The 19,470-nt window shown below is 39.8% G+C and overlaps 1 protein-coding gene across 1 annotated transcript in view; it reads right to left on the bottom strand.

Moving 5' to 3' along the window:
- Positions 1 to 19,470, bottom strand: part of DDRGK1 (DDRGK domain containing 1) — a 40,097-nt gene that overhangs the window by 9,133 nt on the left and 11,494 nt on the right. The window contains exons 3-5 of the mRNA XM_075148386.1: positions 14,514 to 14,620; positions 12,433 to 12,534; positions 2,135 to 2,257 (exon numbers count right to left, since the gene is read on the bottom strand). Coding sequence (XP_075004487.1) covers positions 2,135 to 2,257; positions 12,433 to 12,534; positions 14,514 to 14,620 — 332 coding nt within the window. The remainder of the gene's footprint in view (positions 1 to 2,134; positions 2,258 to 12,432; positions 12,535 to 14,513; positions 14,621 to 19,470) is intronic.

Below are 19,470 nucleotides of genomic sequence, written 5' to 3'. Positions count from 1 at the left end.
CTCATGAACATTAAATGCATAGCAAACTTGCTGAGTAGAAATATTATAAAAGTGTTTAGCTTGCATACTTCTGAAGTTTTAAATATACACTCTGAGGGAGATTTTGAACTGGGAAAAAAAAAATCTAGATTTAATCTTAACTAGGAATTTATAATAGGTATTTTCTAAGACAGAATATGGCTCAAGCACAATTTGTGTTTAAGTGTTTTCTGAAAGGACATCTTTGAACCTTTTATTCTCACATCATACATACCCTGAAAGAACCACATCTGGGTGAGTCTGTGCGTCGTGTATTAAGTTACATATATACACTGAGGACATTTTGTACAGAGGTAAAGAACAGAGTGATTCAGGAGACAGCTCATGCAGATGGTCAAGTGTAGCACACAGCTGTGCAACACATGTGGAAGCTCAAGCCGTTTTCAAAGCCATGCACCTGAAATCCGGCATTTTAATATAAGCGGCTCGATTTTTAAAGTCAACACAAACAATGTGCATTTAAGTTAACAGGAGATCAAGTTACTCTGCAACCCTGGAAATCAATCAGCCTTAATTAACTGCTTAGCTCTGGATTCAGGACCTTAATTTTCAGCATGAGTTTCAGCACGCTAGCCTCAACAACACATGGCAGAGTCATCTATTGTAACAGGATACTAAAATGCTTCAGTACATTATCCACCACAAGGCAGAAGGCTGGCTGTCTCCAAATAACTATGTACCTGTGATTGTTTCTGAAGAAGACTTTCAAATCGCCTACTATTAAAGTTCTATCTCCTCACTCCTACCAAAAACATCTTATGTTGAGATCCAGGCATCACCAACTGCCTGCCAAGCTCTTTTGAGTGAGGAACAACCTTCTCTGTTCCCACATATAGAAAGATTAATTTCTCCTTGACAGGCAGCTCTAGGAACACAGACAATAAACACATTCTAGCTTTAAAGGGTATCTAAAGTGGAACAATTTAGTATTTAGGTATAATCTGATCTTCTAACAGCATAGGCACACATTTTTGAAGGAAATTTCAATAGAAAGTATGCATTTTGCTGTTCTCTGCGTCTTAGGAAATTCCCCATCACCAGATACAACTTCTTTTGGTGTTAATCCCAACATGATGGAGGAATTTATCTCAATGGGATGCAGTCCATAGCGAGAACTTATGACTAATGTCAAGCAGTATTTATTCACTACAAGCTCCTCAGCCCAAAGCCACTCTCAGTCACGCTAAGGGCAAATCCATTCAATTCAACAGGATCGCTTTAGCAGAGGAGCAAATGCACATATGGCCCTGAAAAAAACACTTATCATGAAATGCATTGGACAGCTCAAATTTGGCAGCTACAACCCAAGAGCAACTTCAGCATTTGATAGCAATTAAAATTAGTCTAACAGGTTTTCAGCAGACAGAATAAGAACACCGCCTCCCACAACAGTGGAACTTTTTCAAGTTTGCTGTGATATTATGTCAAGTATCACATTTCAACCACCATCCCCAGCAGCACGTCTGCAGGCAGCCACAGGAGGAGCATGCTAGAATGTTATGCAGAGTTTGAGATACTATCAACCATAGCAATCATTTGCAACACTGAATGTACAGTTTTCCAGCATACAACCCACAAGCACCTAGGTTGCGTCCTGTGAATTCTCTTAAATGAAGCCTTTTAAGACAACAGCTTTGTTTTCCATTTGATTTCACAGCAGCTCCATTGGTCTAGGAAAAAAACCAAACCCCAGCAATTCCTCCCAAGATATGTGGGCACTACCGAACTCCATATTTAGCCTTGCTTTCGTCTGGCTCACTGTATATGGGTAGAGCAAAGCTGACGACAATAAAAGAGTATCTGACTTCCAGGATGAGTTTTATTTCAGTCCTTACATTAAGGAAGGAGAGAACTCGTTTCCAGCGATATGGATTTGCCTTAGTACTCTAAACTAACTTGTAGGAGTCTGGAATGAGGGACTGTGGCATTCCCCAGGAAATACTCTGGGTTAACATGTGCCATATACAAAATTTAGCTTTTACAAGCAAAAACATTTGGACGACTCCTACTTTCAAGTTCATTTTATATGAGACAGAATACAGTAAGGGCAACCTGAGTCTAGCAAAGATAAAGGAAACTGCAGTAACATACATACCTCTTCCTCTGTCATTGATTCTTCAACCCCTTCCTCTTCAACTACAAAACTCTCTTTCAGCTTCAGGTACTCTTCATACTCTCTCTTCTCCTCTTCTTCCTTTGCCTTCCTTTTTTCCTCTTCCTGAACAGAAAAGATGACAAGTAATCAGTTTGCTCCTCCCCAAATCAGGTTTAGTTTTAAGTAAAGTAGCATCTTCTTTATCTGCAGTCTGGTTTTACTAGGACAGACAGCAAACAAAATTTCTAAAATGAGTCCAAGTTCTCCCTTGATGGCATCATTAATTCCACAAGACAGCCTTAAGGTAGTAACCATCTCATGGTAGTGCAAGCTTCCATATAATAGGCTAGAGAACCTAAGAACCACCTAGGCTGGTTCTTAACAGATCTGACACAGTGGAGAAAACCACTCTTTTATAGCAACCTGCTTTCTTAATTTGCGTGAATATATTTCTTCTGCAGATCCCGTGACAGGAAGTCCCTGCCCCTAACTGTACTTTGATGCAACATCCACATTTTCAGTAACTGGCCCCAATTCTGCTCTGACATACACTAATGTACATTGGGAGTGATCACAAAGAATAGTGGAGTTACACTGGTGTCCATCTGTGTGTGAGAAGAAGCTGTCCTGTAAAAGAGTTTCAAGTAAAACCTCTTTCTTATAACATACAAGCAAACTATATCTACATGGAATGTAAAGAATGTGATAAAGTATTTTAGGCATAGGAGGCAAGGTATGAGTGCATTAAAGAATGGTTTTTTTACATGTTTGATTGTTAACCAAAACCTACAGGCTCTGCCTGTAGTTATTTGCAATAAAAATACTTTCAGTTACCTACCCTGAAAGAAATGTTGAAGTCTTTAAAAAAAAAAAAAAATAATGCCATCCCAGAAAACTCCAAGCCTGACATCAGTGAAATGGTGATACATACTAGGTAATGCAGAATAGTCACACATTCACACAGCAAAATTGTGATTAAAATTTTTGAAATGTGATGGATTACTTAAAAAATGTTTCAAATAAGAACAGGTTTTTACTGGGAATGCATCAGTTTGCAGCTTTCCATGATTTTCTTTTAAAATTTGTTTTGCTCTTCTCCAAAACACTTTACACATGTAACTTCAGGCAGAAGAAAAATGTTTCCTTACACAACAGTTTCTTCCGCAGAGAAATTTATGTTTGTACGGCACCTGGTACAATGAGATTCCAATTTGACTGGCCTCTGCTTGTTATCACATTGCAAAGGCTTGATTAAAACTTAGAAAGATGAGTTCTTCAAATTTCAGTGACAATCTCTGGGCATTCTTTTACTATTAGCACAGGAATTGATCTCTTAAAGAACAATTATATTGATTTCTAAATGCTTGCCATGCTACATCTTTGACACTAATACTGTAATTGCTTCCTTAAATGGCTGGAAAGCAAACACTTGTTCCATTAAAACAGAAAGAGACAGGAACAGGTAATTAAGTATATTGAAAAACATCCATATTAAAAAAGATGCCATGTAAGGCCAAAACCAGCAAGATACCAGAAATGGTCATGGGAGAGTTGCCCTTCAATAAAAACTGAAGAGAAAGTGTATTTGGTCCCAATTGTATTTAATCAAACTACCAGAAAGTCACAAGAAGGAATGCTACCAACGTACAGGTATGAGAAAAACAGGACTGAAAGGATCTTACTGTGTGTGCAAAGTCAAAACCATTTTTTTAACTGCTATCTCATGAAAAAACTACAGATCTGAGGAAGTTCTTGAGACAAAACAAGACCACTTTCTGGGTCATTCATCACCGTAACAATTATTAGCAAAAACCCAACAGTAGATTTTTTCTTTATAAGCGCTATAGGTGCCAAGAACGACATAACCATATTTCATTTGGAAGTAAGAGCAATTGTTCTTTTCTTGTAAGTGCATTAAACTTAATCTTGATCCTGGAAATACAAGAATAAGGTTCTGCCCCTGGTCTATTACAGAGGTTGTAATTCAACAGGATTTGAAATGAGGAAAAAAAATAAAAATAATGAAAACTAAAATTTGCTTTGGCAAATAATTTCTAGATTGTTCTTAAAAAAATAAATCAGAAGACAGTGTCCCATTTACAACTGAGAGCAACAATAACTGAGAAATGTTCTCCTCTTTCTGGAATATCTAACAACAAATGAGCAAGACTTGTTCCTGTCTTCCTTACCTACTTGAAGAACAGTACCTTCCATTTTATTAAAGCATACCAGCACATTAATATCAGTACTTCCATTTCCAACATATCAGAAAAGCATCTCTGCTGTGAGACTAGCAAAGCACTCACCTACCAGTCCCTCTTTTGCTGTCTCCCTAAAAGCCAACATGGGTTTGTTTTCCAGATCCTAAATTTTGATGCTATGATCAGCAGAGCGTTTCCAGGTGGTCTGAGCCACTGCTTTGGTAGCTAAAGCGTGTCAGCCCTCAAAGCCTCATGTTTCTGGTGGTTGTAGCCTCCTCCATAACACTAAGTATTTCCAGAAGCTTTTTCATCTAATAACTAAAAATCCCAGCCACTTCCTGCACAGTCTCACATGCTTTACTACCTAAATTCACCTATGATTCAATCTGTAGAAAAAGCAGGATTTAGCCAAACTGTAAACTGGTTCAAAGCCAAGAGGAGAGATGACTTTGCATAACTGCACTGGGAGAAGCAACCAGCAACAGCAGTGGAAGCTGAGCAGGAGGAACCCTAGTGAAGTCAGGCTGTCTGTTAACACTTATTCTCAGCTATTTTTTTCACTATCATGCTAGCACTCTTCTTTCACATGCTGAAGTCATGCAGCAGTTGCATGGTAGGTGCAGGGTCAAATTTAGGCAGGTTGCATTCCCACAAAAACCAGTCTGTATGCATAACCCACACACGGAAGCTCTCAGCACCCCAGGGTCTACTAATGAAACAGAGACCAGCTCTTGCTTCATGCAAGTCATACAGAGGGCACTCAGCTCAAATATAAATTTCAAAAACCCACATCTTTGTTAGTCAGGTTTCTTTGCCCCTCCCCATTCTGATCTCATTAACTGCTGTGGAGTTAAGTGGTAAAGCATGTGGCTCAGAGGAGAGATAATAGCTGGGCCACCTCCCTTCAACGATGGGTGGGGTGGTGGGGAAATCCCAACATCATGGAAATTTGGTAACTGCAGATGCTCACCTTCAGCTGCCTTTTTTTTTTTAAAAAAAAAAAGCAGGTTCACTTCTCTCTTCACCCACCTAAATGTTACCCAAACTGGGGGCTTGCTACAGTGTAAAGATTTCTTTTTGATCAGTTTACTATACTGTATGTGAAGAACAAACTCTCCCACTTTGATCATGTCTTTATTGAAAAAAAAAAGAAAAGAAAAAAATTAATCACTCAAACCCTTCTTCCTTCTCTCCTTTTTCTGAAAAAAATGTCCACATTATCACTGTTGGATCGATTCTACCTCTGCATGCTTGCTATGACTCTCATGTGCCACTTTGCGTGGCAGAGATCCCACAGCTTCCAGAGATCCTGGGGATGTCTAGCACTCTGGGAGACACTTTTCAACACTCTTACCCCTTCCTATACCGGATCTGGTCAGCACCGACTTCCCACTGCACCCAGTCCCAGTCCTTCCATTGCTTTCCAGGCTCCCTCCATCCCACCTGCCCACCAAGGACCTGGATTTGCTTTGAGGCTCCTTTCAGATCATTATCTTCTGTTCACCTCTTATCTTGATCACAAGGATTATTTTCCTGACATCAAAAACATTAATTATGCCAACTGCACAAGAGCCCAATCTTTTACCAGGTGAAACCCACAGCATCTTGAAAACTCTTTTAGACTTACAGCTGGAAGCAGACCTTGGGATCACAAATCCCTCTGGAGTCCTGGGATGCTGCTTGAATAACTGCACTGTTCTGGCTGGTTGACAGATTACAGCCTGTGAAGGTTTACCATGCGTTACTATTTTTAGCAAAGGGTGAGGACCCTTACAGTACTGTCCAGCAAGAAGATACTGAACCACCGTTTCTAGCTTTCATTGCAGTAACCCCTTTAAGGTGACACTGCGACTAAGCGATATTGGCCTATAGAGTAAGTAGCTTTTCTGAGAGCTTTGCCTAAGCAGCTTTCCCGGAGAGGAAACTGCTAGTTGCGCACTGTGCCATCTCTCCTCCAAATCATATAAAGGACCAACTTGCTGATAAACAAATCATTTGCAGGCAGCTTATTCAACTAATAAGTGGAAGAGATCTCATTGCTAGTGAGGAAGGTAGAGCAAACACTGGAGTCTCTTCAACCACCACCTGCTACCAGTCGTTCCTTGTTTGTGGCTGTTTCCTTAACATGCAGAATAAGGAAAAGCATATTGGTTCCTACGCCAAACGCTTTGAGGTTCATGGACCAAACAAACCCTCCTTGTATAACATCCAGTTTTCGTGCTGTTAGTGCAGGTTCTACAGGAAGTGAAAAGGGATTTCACAGTAAATAATTTGGCATAGAGCAGGTGGATCTCTAGGATTCCTCCCCCCCTCACTGTTTAGACTCAAAATAAAAAAATACCTTTAGAAAGACAGAATAAGTGTTCTTACCAGTCCTCATCTCCTCAAAATCACAGTAGAATGAGTTTTCTGCAAGCTTTTCAACTTGTACTTCCTTAGGACAAATTAATTTTCAGGAAAACATACACACTTGAAAACTGATGCTTAAACTGAAACTATGCAGTAGTCTCCATCAGCCTCCAGAAATGCACTGGATATAAATGCCAAACAGATAATGAAAATCTCTGCTGAGGGGCACACAAATCTCAGAGTTCACATAATGCTACACATAATAAAATAACTCAACAATCAACATTTTAAAACTTGGTGCCTATTCTTACATGATCAACTATCAAATCAAAGAGCCAAAACTTTAGGGTCTTAGTTCACAAAAGCTTCAACAGGACCCTTGGGATCACTAGCCGATTCTCTATTCCTGTAGCTCTGAAGATCCAGACCATTATTATTTAGGCACTTAAATGCAAAAGTGAAAGCCTAAATGAAATTGCCCCAGTTTGGAAATTTCGGGCACAGCTGTGCTTGAGCAATACAGATCTTGTTTTAATGTAACAGTGAACAAACACCAGTCCTCACTCCTGCGGTGGCCTTTTATTTCACAACGGTTAAAAGCCTGCTCGCTGGAAGACTAGTTTCTCTCCTGTATCAAGCTATGTTTCGAGAGCAGTCCACTCTATAATGGATTTGCAGGCAACACGCCCTGTTCAACACTACATTTCGGTATAGAGGAGTGATGACTGTGAGCCCTGCATCTGTACAAGCAGTTTCCTTAGCACGGCAACGCTAGGCTGAGGGAGTAAAATCTACAAAAATCCCTGTGCACAGGAAAAAAAAAAAGCTCTTGTGCGAGCAATCTGCAAGGCTTTGTATGAAGACACTGTTTTGCAACATCAGAGGAAGTTCGCTCTCATTGATAAGGTGGCAGTTGGTAAACCATCTTACCACTAAAAAACTCCAAGAGTGAAAGGGAAATCCCCAGGGTAAAGCAGAGCTGAAGCAAATGCCAATTATAAAGGACCTTCCTCACATGCATAGCCAATCAGGTCATCAGAACACTGGAAAGGAAACTTGAATTTTAAAATATATTATCTGGTTTGCAACACTGGAGCCGAGGGGCAACCGCATTTTATTTATATGCGCATACAAATATATTTAAATAGAACCAGGGGCTTATTTTTCTCAAGAATATGCAAGATTTTAGCCGCCATAACTCCTCTGAAGGCACAGTTCCCACTTGTGGTACAGCACTGTGTAGAGTTGCCCAAAAATAATTGGAGAGAGATACCAGTTTGCCTACAAAACAAAGTGGGTTTTCATCTGACTCAAGAATTCATTATTTCCACTAGACTCCGTATCTCAAACGACTTGAGTGGGGGGGTGTGTGAAAGGCTTAACAGCCCCCATGACTTTATCAAAGATCAACCCTGGGGAATTTCTAGATGATCTGCAGGCTGCAACATGATTTTCTACCCTCCTGAATCTATTTGGCTTCCCCTCATCATCTGACAAAGTTTTAGATGGTATTTAATGGCAGGAATCACCTACTGCTGTTGACTAGGATTCAGCTATTAGTTTAAGGCTGTAGCTGAAACACTGAAACAAAACTCTCCTTTACACAAAGCAAATCTCAATGTTCACAGAAGTTAGCACAATTTTGGTAGCAATTCTTGGGAGAGAGATCGGAAAAAAAAAAAGGTTCAACTGAAAGTTAGCTAACAAAGCTGATCGCACTTTTTTGGAGACAGCTGCTCATCACTTAAATTCTCTTGTAAATATACTAATTAAATTTATTTGAAATTAAATTAAATAAAGCATAGCCACCAAATTTATGAGTTCAAATCTTTGAATGTGCAACAAGTGAAACAATAAACAATTCATGCAGTTATGTCACTACTTTTCCTGGAGGCAGTGAGGCTTCATCAATGTCTTAATACCTTTCCTGTACTGCATAAGAAAGAAATAAAAACTAACAGACTTGCCACTGTCACTATGCCTGAAGAAATACTCTTATGTACTGGAAAAGGAAGGGAAAAAATGAAGCTGACAACTGTAACATTTCTCAGACAAACTTTAGTGATAAACTCTAAATTTCTTCTGCCTTATGGGATTATATAAACTACAGAAATGTCAGTAATCAAACTGCCTCCAAAAATCATACAACCAGTTACCCTCTGGTTTTTAACTCATCACTATCAATCACTACTTGAGCTACCTTTCATAATTTTGCCCCTCCATTTCCTCACTGATATGGGGGAATAGTATCATCACATGTGTAAGTCCATTCGTGACAAAATGTTACTTGTGGAAATGAAGAATCCTGTCTCTGGAGGAACGTATAAAAGACATTTTATCCTATGTATTCTATAAAAACACAATAAATTCAATGATCTCTTTATCGCTTACAGGGGCCTAGAAGAGAGAGGCAGCATCTTTTATGTCATACTATCAGCCTGTAACAAGATTTGAAAGATAGATGTTATGATCGTAAAGACAGGCTATGCTTACATGCACAGTAATCAAGAATCTATTCATTCAATTTGTTTCCCCTCCTATCACCCAGTCAAGACTAAAACACTGAAGTCTTGTTATTACCATCCTCCCTGTAATACTGCTTCCTCTGCTGACTGAAGCAGGAACTCGAGCAACACCACCGAAACATGGACAAGTCTTGAATTGTTCTGTTTCCTGTTAAAGACTCTGATGAAGTCAGAGACTTAAAATTACCAGAAAACAGTTGAGGATGGACATTAAATATTGTCAGACACGTTTACTTTGATCCACGCTCAAAACGTTCAGTGGTTAATGGACTATCAACCTGTCTTAGACCCAAGCAAAAAATAAAATATTGGAAACACTTCCCCCGAGTAGCAGAATAATGTTTGTGATGTATGATGTAGCCCGGTGGGTTGGCTTGCTGCCCTGATAAAGACTACTGGAGAAAAGAAACAAACGAACCAAACAAAAAAAGGCTAAAATTACAGAATTTAAGTAGCCAAGGAAGTTACTGCCTAAAGTGAATAGCAAGCTATATTCAGGCATCTGAGCAATTTTCAAAATTCTAATAAGTACTCCTTTGGACTGTTGAGCACAAAATTTAAAAAATAGAATAAAAACCCCAAAGCCTTAGTTTATATTCCTCTTTTTCACTGAGCCTTGCGAAAGAGAGGTGGAAGTGTTTTAGTGCAATCTTTACTAGGAATACTGAAAATAAAAACAAATAAGATATTCCTCATTCAACCAAAATAAATTACTCAGCCCTAAACTGAACAGAAGAGGATTAAAAAGAAGTTAAACATGTTAATAAGCACTTTCTGTGTGAAGAGATCTATAGTTAGAATTTCACCCTTATTTTCTACTCAACTTTTCAACCATGCCTGACTGGTCCTGATTAGCCAGCTGCACTGCTAAACACCAGGTCAAACCCATAGGCAGACAACAGGACAATATCTTTGTCCTGGGCTGCAGCTTCTTTAGAGCAGGTTGGCCAAGCTCAACTGCAATTTGCTTAGCAATTCACCTGCCGTGCTGGCTACCACTCTGGAAGGAATTGAAATTCTATTCGTTAGTCTCCTCTAAAGGAAGTGACGATGCTTTTTAAACGATGCTAGCGTCCAGCCAGTGTGCCCTCCTAATTTCCCCCAGAGTACTGGAGTCATTTGGTTCATTTCAACCAACTCTTCAGGGTTTCAAGGATATTGAATTCCCAGAATCTTAGGGAAAAAATATTAGAGAACTGGGTGGAGACAAAACACTTAGAAGAATATGCCACTGGAGGGAAACTGCCATCTGAGTTATCTGTTACGCCAAGGCCCATGGCAAGCAGGATGGGCAACAGACGTGTGCTTTAGAGGCAGCAGAGCTTGTCTTACCTCTTTCTGAACTGGAAGCATGAGAGGGAGGAATCAGCAATACTTCGGAGAAAAGCAGAGTGGTTGCAGGGACCAGAAGGCAGAAGATGGTGCTACTGAAGTGTGTGGACAGGGGAAAAGCCGTAGATACGGATCCACAGGAAGCCACGGCTGATAGTTCTGCTGTTAGGAAACAGCTTGGCTAAGCACAGGAGTGGCTCGGACTAGCTGAGATCAGTTATCCAGCCTCAGGGTTCACGCTTTGATCACTACCAGGTACTTCTAAATTTGTACATCTTTCTCAGAAGGACAGCTGTGGAATAATTGGTCCCTTGGAAGTTTGTTCAAGTTGCTTTACAAGTCAAAGTCTCAGACCATGCTACATATCCTGTACTACTGACATTCTCCTCATCCATTTCAATTTCTGAAATTCAGGAGCCTTCTGTTGATGAGAAGGAAACAACAGAGAGTTCAGAAGATAAAGGATTTTTGGTGGGGATAACCCCAGAGGTAAATGTACATTCTACAAAAGATCTCATAGATACAATCTGCATGTGTAATGTACAGAAAAAAATTTTTAAAACTGCTTTATCCTGCCTTCATGCCCTGCACAGAGGAAAGGAAAAATTGTCTTCTCCCCTTTTAAAACGTTATCAGCAACGCAGTCCACTTACACAACCAGCGCTTAGAACAAGTTAAAATAAATCTGCTCACTGCAAACCAGAGACACAAACTTCCATGCACATTTAAGTATCCCAAAAAATTCACACTGAAAGCTGGGGGCTATGCTCCCCTGGGACGGCAATTACTCAGCATAGGATTGTGCAGAACACTTTGGTCCTTGCCTCCAGAAGCACGTTGCAAAGCTACCACACAACTTGCTCAAGCACCAGAGAGCATGAAACTCGTTCCTAATTCTTAGCCAGTAGCACTGATGCCCAGAATACACAAAGCCGCTTTGAAATAAGTTTGCCTCCCTCACTGATGAAAGTATTCAACAAAAGCATTTCAATTGCACAGTACCTGTTTTTCTGGGTCACTCCTGCTAACACACACATTTGTATGAAGAGTTTAGAATCTTTAATTGTGAAGCACATGTAAATTTGTATAATTAGAATAAAATTGTATAATTTTACACAACAGTTGCAAAATCGGTTGCTGATGTCTTTCACTTTCTGTCCTGCCTGCTGGTTACAGCAGGCAGGCAGGCAGCACTAACAAGCATAATGGAACAGGAGCCCGGTGAGGTTGCAAGATCTCCTTCATTAAGAAACACTCAAAGCTTGGCTAGACAAGGTCCTGAGCAACCTGCTCTAACTGAACACGGGTTTGAGCAGGAGGACAGACCAGATGGTCTCCAGAGGTCCCTTCCAACCTACATTATTCTATGATTCTGTCATAACCAAACTTCTCCTGTCAGAAACCAAGCAAGCAACCCCCAAAATTTCTCTTGCAACTAGGTACAACTCCTTCCTTCATATACCTGCACTTAAACAGCTCCCAGATGAACTAATGGCCAACTTTATCAGCTGTGTTTGTCAACATAACAAATTGACCAAACAGTCTGTCACTATGGCATACAGTGATAGCAGATCCACTACCAGGAGACTGGGTTTCATTTTGCCCTAGACTCGACCGTGGGTGGGTGCTTGCTGCTACATATGTATATTGATGTTTGGAGCAGTTTTCACTTCTGCCAAGCACTTAGGGGAACAAAGCTGGGATCTACAGCTGGAATAACTGAGTATTACTGTAATTCAAATAAAATGGAGCAAAAAAAAATCCAAATAAAAGATGTATCCAACAGTAATGAAAGCCAAAGGGAGTTCTGCTGATCACAGAATTTACATAGAAGCAATCTCAAAGACAAACCTGGTTCAAAATTTCCATCTATAAATACAACCAATCCCACCTGTCGTTCTTCCTCAAGACGTATTCTCTCCTCTTCTTTCCGCCTTTCCTCCTCTCTTTTTGACTCAAGTTTTTTCCGTTCTTCTCGCTCTGCTTCTTCAGCCTAAAAAAAAAATTATGCAAGCCAAGCCTTACTCTTCCTGAATATACATTTTTAAATTTCGTATTGTGATACCATGGGGGAGTTTCTTACTATCTTCCTAGATGCGTGTTCAGAAAGGAACAGTAAAGAGAATAATAATAAAAAGTCATTACCATTTAACTTCCCCCTCCCCCCCACCGCTCTTCAGCATACTTAACATTGTGGTAAGTTTAGAAATTACCCTTCTCACTTGCCTGGTCTGTATCTCAATAAGGGTTTAAGTTTCGAATATAAGCATATAAGCTTATTACTATAGCGATATTAAGTAATATTGTGTCATGGCATTCCATTTCTCCTTGCTTAAAATTTAGTTAGAATGGACTCTAAGGAGAGGAAAAAAAGGAGAGGGGAATATAAACTCTGTAAAACCAAGTACATTCAAATTTATCATTAACCTGGGCAGAATCTCTTAAAGAAAAAATATGTACTGCTCTGTTCAAATTATTTTATTATTTGTTTTTAAACCAAACCTAGCAAAGAGATTGTTGCAAAATGGGGAAAAATAAAAAGGGCATTTAGTGTATTGTTTAGAGATTTTTAAGTTGTTCTTTAGTCTCTTCCTTATACTTAAATTTGGAAATATATTAAGAGAACAAGCAGAAGACATTCAAATGGAGAATTTGTGGCATTGAACGTTTCAGAGAAAAAGACCTAACCGAGGAATTTATCTGTCTACATGGGAGAATAAAAATCGGCATGTTTTAAAATGAAACAAAAGATTCCTCACTCCACCAACCGATGCTTAGCTAACTTCATTCAACGTTGCTCAATTTTTCCACAAAAAACAGGCTAACTAAACAGAATGAATATGGAAAGTAATGACAAAATGGTTAAAGCATACAGTGAGAAAAGGATCGTAATGGAAGTTTATATATAACACAATAATCAAGTTTATTACCAACCGCCCTATCTACAGGGCACACCAGTACAGTGTAAAGCAGAAACTGGATTTAAACCTCAGGTGACACTAAAATTCTCAAGATGGGATTTCACTGGCTTTGTTTGGACCTCTACACATTAGAAACATTAGTAGTTTCATAAACTCTGTCTTTTTGTAAAATGTGTGAAGTTCACCGTGCACTCCAGCCTCTGTTATGCAAAGGCTGTTTAAGTTTTATCTACTTCTTGCAACGCCACGTTCCAAGTTACAGAACAATACAGTTTGCAAAAAAATATGTAGAACATCTAAAAGGAATTAATGCATAACCTGCTGCCATCCACAAGCCCACTTCAGAAAGTAAGTTTCAAAAAGCCTGTTGCTTCCCTGGAATTAACAGCAACATGCTGGGCAAAACTGAAGAAATGCAACAGTATTTAAGTAAGTACTTTTACATACAGATTTAAAAAAGAACAACTGAAAAGCTAGAGTGTCTTCGCTCTGTATACTTGGTCTCTGTTTAAGGGCGAAACTTCAACCAAAATCTGACTGCATCACAGATTTCAGTGGATTACAGGGTCTGCTTTTCATCTCCCCCAATCCATAAAAACAATAAACGTGGCTAAACATAGATAAACACATACAAAGTTTTTGCACTCTGAGAGCGCATGAAACTCTACTCAGAACTGCCCACAGTTTTGGTCACAGACCCAGTGTACAACAATGCTATGTGGGCTTGAGTGTATTTTTAAGGGGAGACAGTACTGACATTAAGCTGCAAGCCAGTGGAAACATCCAGTAAAGAGCATTCGAAAGTTTAACTCCTCTCTCCTCCCCATGAGAATGCCAGAGAACCTAATGGAAAGAAAATGAGACACCATTTTCCATGGCCCTCTTGGGATATGACATAAAAAGCTGAATTTACATTACTAAAACAAAAACACAACCGTTGTAGTGATGACACTGCCTTTGCCTTTCTGGGGTGTCTGTAAGCACCAGTTCTTTGCCGAGTACTGCTATTCAGGCTCTGCTCTGGGCTCTATACGTGGCAGGAAATGCTTACCTCTCTCTGTGCTTTTCTGGCTTGTTTCTCTTCTAATTTCCTCTGCTTCTTTGCTCCGATTTTCCCAGACACCTGAAATTCTGGCACCTCCTCAGCATCATCTTCCTCTGCAACATTGCGTAAATGACAAATTTTAAATCGTCTGTAAAAAGTCCCTTTGAGAAACTTCACTGCTTCCTAGGAAAGCAGCAGCAGATGAAAAGGAGACACACATACATTTCAGACAAGACCTATTAGATGGAAAAAGGCAAAAAAATCACACGAGACTGCCAAAGCCACAGAGTACAAGTAACAGGGCAAACACACATTCAAGTGAAGTCAGAAGTAAAAATTTACTTGATCTTTTGAAGGAAGGCTTTTCATAAACATTTCCGGCTTTCCACAATTAAAAGATATACTTTCTCTTACATCCATTCAAAAGTGGGATTCAGAGGCATGCCACTCATCCACTAGTTCTAGCCTGATATAACTAACCTTTAAGGGAGGAGGGGAAAAAAAAAAAAATCCCTGCAATGCAAATTGTGGGCTTGACTGCAACAAAACTACACACAAATAGTTCCCTGTTGTACGACAATCAGTTGTTTATAAAGATGATTTCTGCAACTGTGAAATATGAAAGCGACATGCTCAAATGGTGTGCAAATGCGCTATATTTCTGCTCACCCAGGGGTGAGACTAAAGAGCTTTTAAAGACTGCCATTTCCTCCCTCCCTCCCCAGACCAATGTCTCATGAACATTTGGCCACTTTATTTGCTAATCTATATTACTCCTTGATCCTATGACATAAGTAGTGGGGATTGACCTCAACACCAAAGAGAAATCATTAGCTCACTTCATGAAACACTACACAATATATAGAGATTCATGCATCTGAATCAGAAGGCAGAATCAAAATGAAAGATATTTATCACATGGATCCCTTTTTTGGGTAAAGTAATTTATACTTTGAGCATCCACAGTGCTGTCCTGTTCAATGCTGACTTCAGATCCACTTGAATTCCGCTGGGTAATCTAAAGAACGGCACTGCCAGCTCCTGCGATTTTCCTGAAATGCAGTGTTTATTTGGGGAGGGAGAAAGGGAAGAGTGTGCAGGGGAAGTTCTTCCTCAGTTAAGTTTTAGCCCTCATCATTGCAGGAAAAAAACAATTCCCCACTCACACATACCCTGAGCCCCTGGGTTTCTAAACCAGGCTAACAAGAAGAAAAAGCCCATCACGTTTGATAACCAGTTTCATGAGAGCCTGCAGCAGTTGTACCTGGAGCGGTGGCAATCACCAGAATTGGTTTGGTAGGGCTGGTGCCAGGATGTTTTCTGTCAGGAGCTCTCTCCAGAGCACTCGGTCCCCTTTTTTGGGAACCCAAAAAGCTGCTATTAAAAGAGCATATGGATGAACAGGACTCACCCTCCTTTCATATGTACGATTAGGTTTGAAACACTCTTGTTTTACTAATTCCAATACACAGTATGGTACTATGGTTAAGCCACCGAGACACATCATCAGAAACAAATGTAATTGAGAGCTGTGTAGGTGGCTCTCAGATAGCTTTGCTGTTTTTAGGATATGGAAGTTAATATGAGGCAGGCTTGCTGAATTGGGCTTCAGAGAATTACTGGTATCTGATTACTGAGATGATCAAAAGGGTTCCCCCTTCCTACACCACAAACAAAGACAGCAACAGGGGACACTCAGACTTGACACAGTTGCTTCTACAAATTTGCTGAAGCTTAAAATAACTTTTTTTTTTTAAATACCGGGCCAAGGGGAGTTCCAAACACAGTGGGTGAGCAACCCAGCATTAGCAGTTATTACTCCAAAATTAACAGTTCAATACTGGTATTATTCTTTAGAAAATTACTTCTGGAAAACACCAGAAGTATAAAACACTATCTATGACACTATTCAACCTGAGGCTCTGAGTGCTTCTCAGATTTCATCTATATTGAGTACCTGAGCCAGAGGTCAGGCAGAAGTCTAGAAAGGCTTTTAAAGCCTTTTTCCAGCCCTGGATCAAACATGCCTTTGTTCAGTAGCACTTGCTTTCCTCCTGTTTGAAGCATCTGATGTGATCCCTTAAGTTCCACTTCCTCCAAGCTTGTTTTAGTGCATGGAGTTACATCCAACAAAAGACAGAGACAGTGATGCAGACGCAGCCCATGATTCAGCAGAGCATTAAAGGTCAACAGTGCACTAAACCTGGGTGCAATTAGTATGTGCTAAATAAACCTGAACACGCTGACAAGAATATAAGCACATGGTAAAAGGATTTGCTGAATCAATCAGTTATTATAGCAGAATAGCTGCACCAAAAGCAGAGTGGATGCTGCACACAGCCAGCAAGATTTTTTTTTTTTTTTTTTTTTACATAAAGAAGCTATCGTTTCAGCAGCTTTTAACAATCACTTTTCACATACTCATAGTTGCTAACACTAGTAGACCTGACGGGGGGTCAGTCCATGTGAACGTGCACTCCATCTGCCCCTGTGCTTCCGATGCGATGCAAGACGTTCAGCTAATTGTGCTCGCTTGTTGTGAAAGCAGTTTATCATCACCCAAAGCACTAGGGTTGGCCAGCCTGCGCACATACTCGGTTGGGAAACCTAACAACATCAGACATCATCGTATAGTTGAAGCTGAAAATGTATTTTTGTTTGAAGGCTGATCTTCTGTGGCGCTCTCTACGGTTTATCTGATGTCTTAAAATGTGGCAGTTCTGGGACGTACGTAGGGTTGTGGCAAGAAAGGGAGAGAAGTTTAGTGCTCCAAACTTGACACAAGCAGTTTTTCAGTAGTGACCTTCCCTAACTGCTCACAGTACCACAGGACACAAAAGTCCTGTTCCCACTTCACGATACAGTGCTGATAAAGAACACCAAACCTCAAGGCACACAGGACCCTCTTCACCTGAGCTGCTTGGATGTAACATAATGGGACCACTTTCAGCCAGAGTTGCAACCCTACCAACATGTTCTGGTCCATCTTTACAGAGTCCAACATAACTATAACAACATTTCCAGAGCTTGCGAAGCATCCCCACCAGCTTCCAGCTCTAAAAGACAGAAAGCAGAAATAGTCTGACTTACAATGACGCTTTCAAACCACTTTACATATTCTGCTTTACACAAACGTGGGTTTTGCTCAGCTAGCCAGCTGAGAGGTAGCTTCAGGGAATCTTAGCTTTTCCTTAATGTTTTGAACATATCGAGAGGCAGGACAACAGGAAACAGTTAACAGTCACACAGGTGTTTGAATGTCTTGAAATTTACAGACTACTTTTTAAAAATACTTCCCAATACCATTAGAAAGTGTGCTGGGATGCTGATGTTCTCTCTCAGGACAGCAATTTACCAGCTACTGTGTACAGAATATGCAAAAACTCCAAACAAAACAACCCGCATCATATATTTTAGTTGCCCTTGTCATCTACATCAAAGGGTCTGTCTTGCTTCCTATTAAGTTTTGGAAGTGGAGCAAATGGATTCCCATCCACGAAAAAGGATGCGAGCTGCACATGTGGCTACTCACAAAAAGTCCTTTGGGCACAGCTAGCTGCTTTATTTACTATTTATGCAGCGCCTAACAAAAGGAGTAAGAGAAAGTGGGGGAAGATGCCAGGCAAAACAAACAGTTCATCCCGAAGGCAGAAGACATATGCGTGTTATTAACATTGAATAGATGTATGACACCAGCCACTGCAAAGGAATCGGTCCACCATATGGAAAGGTGTGGGCATTCATGAGTAACACAGCCCTGCGGTGGTACAGTCATAACAATTTTTAATTTTTTTTTTTTTTTTTTAAATTTGGTAGCTATCCAGTTTAGGAATCAAATGAGACATTGGTTTATTAATCTGAAGCACAAAATCAGCCTACACTTAGGACAGAAAAAGGACAGTAAACAAAGGACATTAGCCTTTTTGAGCAGAAGTCAAATGACTTGAAGTTTTTTCTCGAATAAAGCCATATGGCATAACTGAGAAACCACACACCTACCTCTTCCACACACCATCTGCGCTTGAAACGTCTCAAGGGCAGACACACATCGTGGATACTTTGATAACACTAAAGTCACTTTCTATATGAATAGTAGCAAGGCAAAATTAACTTTTGATTCACTAGTTAGGATATTAGTAGTCAAAGTTTAACTGTACTAGAAAGGTTTTCCTACTGATTAAGCATTAAAATTATTTCAACTACTACATCAATTAATATAGCTCTATTACGAGCTGTTTCACAGGAACAGCACAGGACCACAGCAATGTTTCTAAGTTTATAAATTTTCCAGCTCTTTTGGCACACCAGAGTATGGGAGATGCAACGTTACACAAGACGTAGATGGTATGCTCAGAAAAAGTGCTTCTTATTTTGGCAAATTTCAGCACAAACACATTCTTCTCTAAGTTATGCACAGTATCCATCACTGAATGGGGACATAAAAGTATAATTATTTTTAATATTATTTTTCCCCAAAACTATCAGAAAACACTCATGTAAGATTTTTTTAGATGCAGGATTTGAATGCTGGACTTAGATGCTACACAAAGCAATAGTGGGCATTTTATAATGCCCAAATACATTTTTTTTAAACTTCTAAAACCTTTTTTTGTTTGTTTTGTGCTTTCTTCCTCAATAGCGATTAACACTTACAAAGGAAAACATGAGATTCTGATCTCCAAGTCTTGCCAGGCAAAAGAGGAGAGGAACTTATGATTTAATTTATGATGGAACCATTAAGTTCTTGTTATCATTTTTTATTTTACAAGCTAGAGCACTCAGACTGTCAAAAGCTGTTGGCTTTATCGTTATCAATTCTGTGGAAGTAAAGTAAATTTAACCCAATGTTCACTGTACTGGACATTCCTACACCTGTGCTCAGATGTACTGGGCTAAAAACTCAGAGAAAAGGCATGCAGATGTTGGGGTATTTAACCTTTTGGAGTTACATGCTGCTGCCAAA

This window comes from Calonectris borealis, chromosome 4 (genome assembly GCF_964195595.1).
Source record: "Calonectris borealis chromosome 4, bCalBor7.hap1.2, whole genome shotgun sequence".
Classification (NCBI taxonomy): Eukaryota; Metazoa; Chordata; class Aves; order Procellariiformes; family Procellariidae; genus Calonectris; species Calonectris borealis.
This window is presented reverse-complemented; position numbering and strand designations above follow the sequence as displayed.